This window comes from Condylura cristata, unplaced genomic scaffold, assembly GCF_000260355.1.
Source record: "Condylura cristata isolate star-nosed mole 26May11 unplaced genomic scaffold, ConCri1.0 scaffold00028, whole genome shotgun sequence".
Lineage (NCBI taxonomy): Eukaryota > Metazoa > Chordata > Mammalia > Eulipotyphla > Talpidae > Condylura > Condylura cristata.
The window spans coordinates 21,893,999-21,906,178 of NW_004567129.1; the positions used below are offsets into that span (position 1 = coordinate 21,893,999).

Below are 12,180 nucleotides of genomic sequence, written 5' to 3' on the forward strand. Positions count from 1 at the left end.
TCGAACTCATGTGGAAGTGGCTGTGCTTTAACCTGCTGCACCACCAGGGAGGGCCTGAATCCTATAGTTTTTTATATTAGAATCCACTTACATACAATGGGACTTGATCTAGCTCCCCTGTTCATCTCAGAACCCTGCAAACCTTGTCTTCCAGGGGTCCAGTATGACGCGCATGAATATTAAGTCAGCCAGAAAAAAAAAAAAATTGGCTGATTTTCAGTTAGTGTAGCTTTGGGGGAAAATTCTCATAACTACCATAGGGGCATGAAAAGGCATCCTGAAAAATACTGTGATACTTATGTATTTCGAGGGGGGGTTGTGATTGGTTTATGGCTTCAACTGATTATAAAGTCCTAATTTTCTTCTGGCTCCTTCCATCCTCCAGATCTCAGTGATGATCATGCTGGGATTTTGGAATTGAGACTAGTGGACAGCCTTAGCCAGATTCTGCACATGTCAATGTCTTGGCAAATACCCTAATTCCAGCAGCACTTATTTCTCCATCTAAAAGCTTGAGGTGGCATGAAATAGAATTTTCGCTTGGAATAGACTTGCTGTAATGTATTAAACAAACTCTACCATGTATTCTCCAGTGTGAGGATAGTATTCCAACAAATGATTTTGAAAATAGTGTGTGGGTCTTTTTCCCTGCATACTGAGTATTTCGGTAAACATACCTTTCACCTGGACCTCATTTGCACTTTATTACATTAACTATAGAGATGACACATTTTCTTACATCCATTAATGAATGTTGCAGGTCATTTTCCCTGGAAATAGATGAAGTTTGAAGTATGGTAAGGATCAGCACCTGTGCATAGAAGGCAACAGAAGCAGGGTGGCAGAGGAATAAATCAAAGTGCAATATGGTTCCAACAAAACGTTGGCCCAACTCACTGGGTCTCTCTGGAGTGAAAACTGATCTACTGAGGAGGTGTACATCTTTCCAAAATAGGAGGGTCTTCCTCCCTCCGTTGCTTGCTTGACTCCAGTTACCATCCAGAGGGGATGCTGTCCACCGGCGAGGCAGATTTTAAGGATCAGATAGCTGGAGGCTGTCGGCTGATGAGTCCACACAGCTCCCTGGGTTCCTTCCTGCACAGCAAATGCCCGTGTCCACCCTGCCTGGGCACATGACAGCTTTTGCTAGTAGTTTAGCTATATTCACTTACTGGCTGTCTAGCTTCTAAATGCTCTTCTTGCCACCATTTTGACCTCCTGGAGCTTTTCCTAAATGTGTTGTTCTACACTTCAAAAATGCAAACACTAAAATGGCAAAGTGATTTGGGGGAAGTGTTACCTGTGTGCTATGCTATTTCTGGCTATCAGTTATCAAAAGAGGTTAAACTGAAGGTATTAGTCAAATACCTTTTAAAGAAGTGATCTAGGATAGGAAAATAGAAGATTCTTGGGAGGAAAAAATAGTTGGATAGAGCTGATCTGAGGTTGGTGAAGTTGTTGGTTTGGGTTTGGGCTTTCTGAGTGGTGAAATCTCTGTCCCCTCTAGGCACTAAAACTTAATAATAACATTTATATTCTGGGAGAAACAAAGATGCTGGTGGAGGCTGAGCAGTGTTATCTAACATTATTATACTCATAAGGCAACATAAATCCCCTATTTTGCATCCCAACAAAGGTAGATTGACATCTTTATCTGATGTTCAAATATTTATGGGAGTCATTTCAACCAAGCCTTTCTTCTCCCTTATATTTCTACATTCTGATTTGACACAATGTATTATACAACCTTGCTTCTGATAAAGGACAATCAGATTTGACTTAGTATCACAGAGGAAAACATAATATTGCATATTTTAAGAAAAGAGCATGTTAAAAATGGAGAAATGTCATTTCCATCCATCTATCAAATATGTATTAGTTCTACCCTGTATGTTAAAGTCAGTTTGGGCTGGAACAGACCAAGTGGAAGTGCCTTTCAAAGGGGCCCCTGGATACAAATTACATTTGGGGTGGCCTACTGAGGTCTGGTCACTTCATGGTAAATGAGAATAAGATTTATGAAAGTCCTTAGGAAGGGTCAGAATTACATGACAGATATTCAGTGGTACAAAAGACAGGAAAAGGCCTAAATGGTCTTCCAAAGCTAAGGGACTGAAGATGGACAGAGCAGGTTTGGAAAGGGAGCAGGGCCAGTGCAATAAAGAGAAAGGGTGTCTGTGTTCTGTGTATTGCACATCAAGTAGAAGAGATTGGAATTCGCACCCAGGTTAGAGCATATAGGCAGACATGATGTGTAGGGATGAACATTTTGTTACAAAATACTTTCCTGCCCCCCAGTCCCTCGGCCCTGTTAAGAATTATATATGGTGGAACAATGTGCTTATTTTATTATTGTTGTCTAGAGAAGTAAACAAGCTGTTTCAATATAAATGCATTCCTAGCCCTTAAGGCCTCATCTTATTCACCTGTTAATTCCTAGCAATTACTGTAAGTTCTTAGATTTGCTAAATAAACCTGAATGTCCAATTAAAATTTGGAGTAGATATTATTTTAGGACATTTAAAAATGCTTTGATGTAGTTATGCATTACTCTCTTATTATTTCTTGGGTGTGTATATTTTCCACACACTTTTCTCTATAGGGTAAATAATTTTGAACAAAATTGTACAAACTTAGATAATCAAATGCTATCATCTCACGGCTATCCAAGTTTTAGTAAATTTATTATGTGGCAGATATGCTATGGTCAGAATATTATATTTATTCTTTCACTGATTTTATGACTAGGAGAAAAATACATCTTACTCTCATTTTACAACTGCAGACATTGAGAGTCAGGACAAATTACACAGGCTTCTTCAGGTTTTAAAGAGGATTAAATAAAAAATTAGCATACAAGGCTTAGCAGAGAGACTTAAGTATTAGAAAGGACACAATAAGTACATAAAATATATTACTTGCTCTTAGTTCTGGATATGGTCAAATTGTTCAGACTGCAGTGTGACCAGAAACCAGGTGTTTATTCTGTTTTCCCCATTAATCTCCCATGGTCTCTGTTCTATTGTCTGGGCAGCATTCATCAACATCGAATCTCCTTTCATATAGGGAGAAGTCATCATTTGCCTGCTTAACATTCCCCAAGGATGTCTTTTAGAAGAGCTGAAGGATACTTTCAAGCCTAGCTTACCTTCCGCATTCCAAGGTCTTTGTGGGCCAAAGGAACTTTGTGGGATTTGAGTTGGATTCCTGGGCCAGCAGGGTTCAAGGTCATCTGAAGAACCTCACTATATACCTATCCATCTTCACTATCCCTAAGCTCCCAGCACAGAGAAGCACACACCAGAGTTAAAGTTCAAATGGCCACCAGGTCCAGCTTTCATATATTTCTAGCAGAATTTAATCATCTTTTGCTAATATTTACGTGACTATCTGACCGGGTTGGTGTATTTGAACAACTGCAAAGTATGGGTCTAATTTGAAAAGCAATATAGGTTTATGAAGAGGTTCTGACTCTCCCATAAAGGTGTTTCTTCACTGCTAAAATCCAAGTTAACAATGACTGAATGTAGTATATATATACATTTGTGAATTTTCAATGATAAATGTCTGAAACTTACATAAAGTTATAAAGCAATGTTACTTCATTAGAGAAGGTGTTTCTGCTACTCTCCTCCAATTCATTCATTTTCCATAATCAAATAATCACATATTCTTTATTTTATTTTCTGAGTCCAAACACCATCTTCTCTGATGTGAGTAGTTACAAGAGTCATGACAGCCTGGTGCTAATCCCCACAGAGTGGCCAAAATCTCTGATTAACTTGAAATCTATGCCATCCAACTTGCTAGCCACTAGCCACATGTGGCTTTCTGAATTGAAAGAGGAGTAATCTAAATTAAACTCAATAACAATTCCAGTTTCTCATTTATCCAAGCTAAATTTCATGGTCACGAAGCTGCATGGAACTAGTGGTTGCTGTATTAGAACAGCTCATAAAATATTTCCATATCATAGAAAGTTCTCTGGACTCAGTAGTGGTTTCAGTTGGCTCCCCATTTCCTACGGGTGAAAAAAATAATCCTTAGCCCCCATTCCCAAGATCCTTCATGATATGTTCCTTCTGCCTTTCCTGCAGTCAATACCTTTGCTAATACCTTTAAGCTTACTTTGTAAAAAAAGACATTTATTTATGCATACAAAATTGGGGTACTGGCCAGAGATGTATGGGGTGAGAGGATCAGACAGAGTGGGGAGAAGAACAGGCAGATTGACTGAAATGCAGTGCTGAGCAGAGCAGTGGGAAAGGTAGGAAAGGTCTGCTTCGCCATGTGGGTCAGCTCCAGGGCCGGGGATTGAACTTGTGCTGAAGCCAGCTTTGAAGCAATGTGCCTTAACCCATTGTGCCACCAATGAGGGCCCAACACCTCCAAGCCTTCTAAACATCTTTGTAACTCAGAATCGTCATGTTTGCTATTTCCTTTGAAATTATTCCTCAGCCCTTTTTTCTTTTTTTCTTCCTGGATATAAGCTTTCAGTAGGCATATTCACCTTCATTGTGTTTCTCTACATGTAGATTCATTTATGAAAGAGCCTGTCTTGCATCTGACTCCAGACTTTGAACATAAAGAGATATACGATTAAAAGTGAATAAAGGAAGGGAGAGATGACATGGAAAGAAATTATGGGAGAGAAATAAAAGGATGTTCATCTGTCAGACCTTCCCTCTTACCAAACCTAGTCTGATCCTTTAACTTTATTACTTCCCAAAAAATAGACACAAACTCTCAGGAGTTTTCTACATAAATTCCTATGGCTTTGGACTTTCCCCTGTGTAGCTTATCTGAAAAAATTTGTGCTCATTCTCACTGTCCCAAGACAGATGGTATGCCTCTTGGTGTTATCTCTATCCACCTTCACCATTTTTCAGGCATATTCGGAGATCCTTACACTCTGCTGTTATAAATATTACCATTGAAGAATTTGCTACTTTTCGTCATTAGCAATTAGAAAGTTATAGCCATTGTATCTGAGAGAGGAAGCTTTGTTCAAACACTTAGTATCATACTTGCCATCAGGAAAATGTCATTGAAATATTTTTTTAACATAGTCTCTTAACATTGTGTAAAGCTGCATTTACTTTGTTTTATTATTGCATTATATTTAGAATTCTCAGTTATTAAAGAATGTTTTGATGACTCAGAAAAAAATAAATACTGAAAACTTGATCATGAGTCAAGTTTTATCTGTGATTAAATCTATTTTTAATTTTTTGTCCTAATATGGCTGCAGAAAGATACACATGAAAGCCTGGCTTTATGATATTATTTTAACAAGGGATATGTGTAACAAATTATGCAACAGAATGCACACTCAGAAAGTGGGACCTCGTAGGAACTGAAGAATTTGGAACCTGATTTTCATTTTGGCTCTCAAAAAAGTGGGTATGACTATATTGGGCGAATCTGCTTCATCCCTTGGGTGAAAACAGTGAGTCGAAATACCAAAACAGTATGATTCTTTCTGCATGGAGATCACACACCAGTATCTGTCATTATGTTTTTTACGGATTTATTTATTTATGTGTAAAAGAGCTGCGGTATAGGCCAGTGATATGGGAGGGTGAGAGGATTCACCAAAGACAGAGGCTGGTGCAGAACAGTTGGGTTTATTGAAGTACACTGCTGAGGGGAGCAACAGGTGAGACAGAAGAGGTCTGTTGCGACATGTGGATTAACCTCTTGGCTGGGGATCTAACTCATGACATAGTGACTGTAGATTGCTTCATAGTGTTGAGACTTAACTCCCTGAGACATCAGGGTGGTCCCTCTATTGTTATTAGGAAAAAAAAATAGTTATTTGTTACAGCATATTCTGGACATAATGATAAATGCTCTACGTAAAACCACTTTTTAAAAATCTAATTTTGGATTTACCTTAACCTTAGAAGGAAAGTAATCCCATCGCTCACCTGTTTTACATGAGGAAACTGAGCAATTGAGTTAGAGAAATTAGGGCCATTTCATAAGGGGAAAAAATCTTTCTTTTTTTTTTTTTTATAAATTTTACTGTGGAAGTACTGTGTGAAATACTTGTACTTCAGAAAGTTATGCTATTTATCTTGTTAAGATAAGTTTGCTAATGTTGCCCTGAAGCCATTGGGAGTAAAACAGAAGTCTCCTTGTTGTTGGGAACTTGGTTCTGAAAATATTTCTGACATTATTCTTGTCACAGATGGATGCTCTATTTTAAAAGCTAGACAGTCATTGAGTGATGGAGTTAGTGGGGGGAAAGAAGGAAGAGAGGTTAAGAGCTGGAATGAATGAATGAATGAATGAATATACACACATGTAATAACTTGGACAAGGACTCCAAAATCTAAACCACACACACAAAAGGCATAGGATTCTGTAACCAAATATAGGAGTGAAATGTAAATAATTGTGTTAGAGGAAACTTGTTCCTCAAGTAAAAGTTGTTATTTAATATCAAAGGTAGTAGCAGTTCATAAAAGAGTGCTGTGTTCTAACACCATAATATCCATTTCCCCCTATTCTCAGCTCTGTACTATTGGCATTTTCTTAAGTTTATTGCTGATCTCTGCAAGCTGCTCTGAGTTGCATAAATTGGTAACATCAGTTTGTGTTTATATTCATAGTAATTTACATTAAAACAGAATCTCCAGCTATGCACATAAGTAGGAATTTGCCTGCATCCATAGTCTTCACTTCTCAGAGTAAAATTATGGAGTCCTTAGCATTTACTTCAAGGACACAGTGTAGAGGAACAGTAGTATTAAACCCAACCAGGATATTTGCTAGTTGCTCAAAGAAAGTTTCCATAGGGCTTCTGTGAATACTGGTTATCAAAGATGATGCATCTACAATGTCATACTAAAAAGAAAATGTTGATTTCCAAAAGTTCCATCATTAGAAATGATGTTAACATGGCCCAAGGAGCCCATTTCCTCACATGTCACTTCCCACTGTTTTAACAAGAAATTTCTTCTCATTGTGGCAAAAAGATGACTCTCCAAAGGGCACTCATCTCTTCTCAAATGGAAGTCTTTTGTCTAATGCATCTTAAGTAGTTCTGAAAAGGAACAGCAAGTCCGATACATGCATATTTAAAAAAAAAAATTAGAAAGAAGATTTCAATAATGGAGATGCAAGCCCTATGACATTTAAGGTATAAATTTTAAACGTCTGAACTTTTCAGCAGAAATAGTTGGTGACACCTTATTCTTTATTTGTTGAGCTTATATCCTATCCTAACTACTCCATTTCTGCATGTTTACTTAGCACTTACTCTGCACATAATAGCAATTCATGCTTAATAAATGTATATCCTTACATAATCAGTTACTGAATAACTTCAATGCAAAAATGTAACCAGTGTGATATATAATTACAGACTGTTAGTACTGCACATGGTTTAATAAACCCAGTAACTATGTTGAGTCAGGATTTGGGGGTTGTTTAGCAATTCTTGGAAGTATTTCTCATAAAGTCTACCAGGCAGGCCCCCCCTGGTGGCACAGCGGGTTAAAGCACAGCAATAAGAAGCGTAAACCACTTCTACATGAGTTCAATCCCTGCTTGCCCCAGAAGTGATCCACATGGTGTGGCAGACCTCTCCTGACCCACCCGCTGCTCCCCTCAGCAGTGTATTTCATCGATCTGCCTGTTCTGCTCCCCACTCTGTCTCTGGTGAATCCTCTCACCCTCACCCTCTGGCCTGTATCACAATTCAGTATGAATAAATAAATAAATCTTTAAAAAAAGAAAAGTCTACCAGGCAATAAAATGTGTGAAATATGTACCTAGACAGTGAGGGGCTTCCTGAAATAGTTGAGGTAGACTTTAAGGTGAATTTTAAGCTAAGTCATTTTCCCCCAATCAAGTTCCTCCTAGTGTGTGATCTCGTAATATTATGACAGTCTTACTTCTGATCTTACTAAGGGGCTGTATTTATAGCCTATTTTATAAATTCTTATGACTCACCCCATAAAGTCTGCCATGAACTGGAACTTTAAAAAATGAGAAAAATATCTCTTCCTTTGTTCGAGTTAGGAGAGTTAAATAACACTCAAATGTTTTCCCAGGTTTATGCCATTTATAAACCATTAAGAAAGATTCATTCTCTACCATTTTCCTAGTAGGGAAGTTTGTTAAAATTTCATTTAATGGTATGTAATAACTGTGGTGATGATGATGATGAAGAAGTACCAGTCTGATGTATATTTTAAGTTTTCCCAATAACTCTTGTGATATGGTTACATCCTGGTTGACTAGTAAAGCAATTTAGGCTCAGTGGATTTCTCTAATCATTCTTGTAATACATAAATAATAAATTTATTCCAAATTTATATTACTCAGCAACCAAGAAAAAGAAACACATGTCTTTTGCAGCAGCATGGATGGAGCTGGAAAAGATCATGCTTACTGAAATAAGTCAGAAAGAAAAGGAAAAATACCGGATGGTTTCTCTCATAACAGGAATATAACGGAACAGGCGAGAAAAATAGTGATAATGATGAACAGCTACATACCAGAGACATTTTGTGGGGGTGAAGTAGGGAATAGGATCAAAAACAGTGGGGGGAGGGAAATGCACTGGACTATGGTGATGGCACACGGGTGATTTGGTGATGGGAAATCCAAGGGGATTGCAACTAAGATGGAAAAATGCACAAAAATACGTAAAAATAAACTATTATTAAAAGGAAAAAATAATAATAAATTTATTCCAAATCTGAGGTCTGCATGACACAGATTTGAATAAGGAGTTACATGAACAGCATTAAAAAAAAAAACAAAACACACACACACACAACTTCCAATTCCCTTTCATTGTTTGCAGTACTTTATGTGGGAAGTTCTAGGTAGCAACCAAATAGCCATGGAATCTGTTTCAGATTTGGGATTCATGAGTATCAGTGATGAGATTGATTCTCATTTATTGTAGCCTCTGGGAAATTGGCTGGTGCATGAATGTGTGAAATACCAAAAGTGAGCTAATAGAATTACTAGAATCTAGCAATGCATGTAAAGTTTATTTATGTTTATGATATAGGAAGTGATAATTAACCCTCTGGACATTCCTTAGCACTTTTATTTTTTTAAAGATTTATTTATGTATGCACATAGAACTGGGGTACAGGCCAGAAGTACAGGGGTGGTGAGAGGATTTACTAGAGACAGAGTGGGGATCAGAACAGGCTGACTGATGGAGTACACTGCTGAGGAGAGCAGCAGGCAGGTCAGGAGAAGTCTGCTGCGCCATGCGGATCATCTCCGGGGCCAAGGATCGAACTCATGCTGAAGTGCCTTTAGCTTCTTAGTGCTGTGCTTTAACCCCCTGCACCACCGGAGAGGCCTCCTTAGCTCTTTTAAGAGTCATAGTGCACACACCTTCTGGGGAAAATCAAGTTGTTTTGTCCTTAAACTTGGAAGCTCTTTGTTTTAATATACAAAAATTTTTCCCCAAGAAGATGGCTGTTGGTTTCTTTCCATAATGCAATAGATTCAAATACTTTGCAAGGACTCAAACTCATGCTCAGGATTTTGTTGTGAGCATTGTTAGTCCATATGTGATTCTGGTTCCTTAAATCCTTTCTGAATTGCTGTTACCACCCTAGGGCTTGGGAATGGGTTGGACTGTAAATATCTCTAGTCAGAGATGCAAGTTAGAGTCTTAATTTTCAATGTAGTCTTTATTAAATCAGGCATTTGTTTTTAGTCATTACTACTCAGGATCTATTATTTCCTAGTGCATGATTTGTTCAAGGAATTTAACAATGAAAAAAATGTCAATAAAATTAAGTACTTTTTAATAGTTCTCCAAACTGTTTAATGATGCTTATCTTCAGTGGGGAAGATTCAACAGAGATGCCTTTTTTTCCTATGGTATTTGCATCTGGTATACAGCACATAAGTATCATTTCTGATGACAAAGAAATAGCTGAAAGAAAGAAGAAATTATTTATATTTAACTGTGCATCTATATCTATCTTCATAGGTAGATACATAATCAAACAAATAAAATACATACATATAAGTAAATAGCTAGATAGAATACATCTAAATACATACCATTTGCAATAAAATCTACTAAAGTATTATGTTCACAATGCAAAACTATAGGTGGAGGATTATGGGCAATTTACATTTTTCTCAGTTCTATATAATAACATGTCTTATTCTTGACTGCATAATAAACGAACGAAGAGCATGTAGGGGAAAAAAAGATATTCTCACCACTAAATAGTCATGAAATGTTTTATACTCAGGGTTAATGAGTATCAGGGAATAGAGAGATTTCACAAGCATTTTATAGGAAGTTACCTTAACCTTGAAGACTTTCTTAAGTATTTGATCCTAGACGAGAATGTACATGACTTTTCTTTTTATTTGGGCTGTCATGTGTTGCTTGGGTGGCTTACTAGAACTGTCTTTCTCATAGTTCAGGAGTCTGTAGGTTAGTGTGTGGTAAGAACAGGCATAACTTGCAAAGCCTTGTCTTCTCACGGCACCCCATGGGCAAAGGGGAAGGGAGGGAAACAGGGAGAAGAGAGGAAGAGAGAGAAGAAGGGATATGAGAAGAGGGAGTGGGAAGAGAGAGAGAACTCAGTGTCTCTCCCTGTTTGAAAAAACAAGCATTAATGCCATTATTAGGGTCCTGCCCTTAAGACCTAACCAACCCTAATTGCCTCCCCAAAATTTCACCTTCCAATACTATCCATTGAGAATCAGAATTTTACACATGAATGAGGAGAGGGGAGTTGATTTAGACTTCAGTCTATAATACCCTCTCTTGGGTCTCCACTCTACCCTATTTTTAGTTTATTTCACTGTTTATTTATAAACCACATTTTCTAATTATATCCTGTGATCCTTAAAATGTGTACTTTATTGGGTTCAATATTCTACAACCAAAGCACAGATTTTGGTTTATGAAAAGACTATTAATAACTTGTGGAAAAAATTCCAATATTATCTTGATCTTAGTGTTCCTGAGAAACAGTTGGCTCGAGATACAAAACATCTTCATGTGTTATAGGAAAGAGTTTTCTATTTCAGGAGAAACTATGGACCTGTCTGTTTAAAATTCTTAATTTCATAAAATCTACTGTGGTAAAGCTACTAAAATATCTACTTTAGCTGAAAAACATTATTACTAGAGAATAAGCAGCCATCTTATATCTATGGACAGAGATAATAGGAAAACTTAAATATATAGACTTTATTTAAAATGACATAAAACAACATCAACACCACATATATACGATCCCATCTGATGTAACACCAGCCCACATTTCCTTGCTTGGCACTATCCTGCTTTGAGCTTGAGTTCATTGTGTTATATGATATTTTGTGGCAACTGCTAATTATCATAAGCTGTCCAATAAATGTGATGGATTGTCCAATTAACTCTTCATCAGCATCCGTTTTTGAAGATGCTACCTATTGAAACTGATGGCAGTTTATGACCTCCATGTTGTGCGCACAGCTAATTACTCCTTGGACAATAATTATTAGGTTTCTTGTGCCTCATTCAGTCACTTTGTTTTACAAATTATGATGCCATCGAGTTTCCCAATTCATTTGACTTCACAATGATGGCTCTCTGAGGGCTACTAAAGGTCTGTTGTAGAATGTATGGATCATAGAAACATTGAAAACATTGAAGTAGATCACATATATATCTATTTTGTAGGTTTTCCATTGACCGGCACACTGACCTGGAGAGACAGTTCAACATTAATGCAGATGATGGGAAGATCACGTTGGCAACACCACTTGACAGAGAATTAAGTGTATGGCACAACATAACAATCATTGCCACCGAAATTAGTAAGTGCCTGTGTTTATTCATTTCTTCCATGTTTGGCTGGGTTCAATGTGTGTCTAGTGAGCCCATGATAATTTCCATGAGATTTTTAGTAATAAAAGTTATTCTATTGTTCCCAAGGAAACTGTGACTGAATTATCTCAACATGAAACAATTTAACACAGTGGTAAATTACCAAAAGTTTACATTCTATGCAGGAAGGTAGCATTCTTATGTCCACTTATTCTTATAGCTTATATCCATTTATCCAGCCATTAAAAACAATGTTTTGCTTCTCATAATGTGGGGCAAGATATAGTACAAAAGCAGAGGTAATAAAATAGAACCTGAAAATGATACACTGTAATTTAAATAAGTGGGCACTTATA

At 37.2% G+C, this 12,180-nt stretch overlaps 1 protein-coding gene across 1 annotated transcript in view; it reads left to right on the forward strand.

Annotated features, from left to right (window-relative positions):
- The window catches only part of CDH8 (cadherin 8, type 2), a 349,844-nt gene that overhangs the window by 215,715 nt on the left and 121,949 nt on the right, over nucleotides 1–12,180 (forward strand). The window contains exon 8 of the mRNA XM_004690505.2: nucleotides 11,678–11,814. Within this exon, the coding sequence (XP_004690562.1) occupies nucleotides 11,678–11,814 (137 nt within the window). The remainder of the gene's footprint in view (nucleotides 1–11,677; nucleotides 11,815–12,180) is intronic.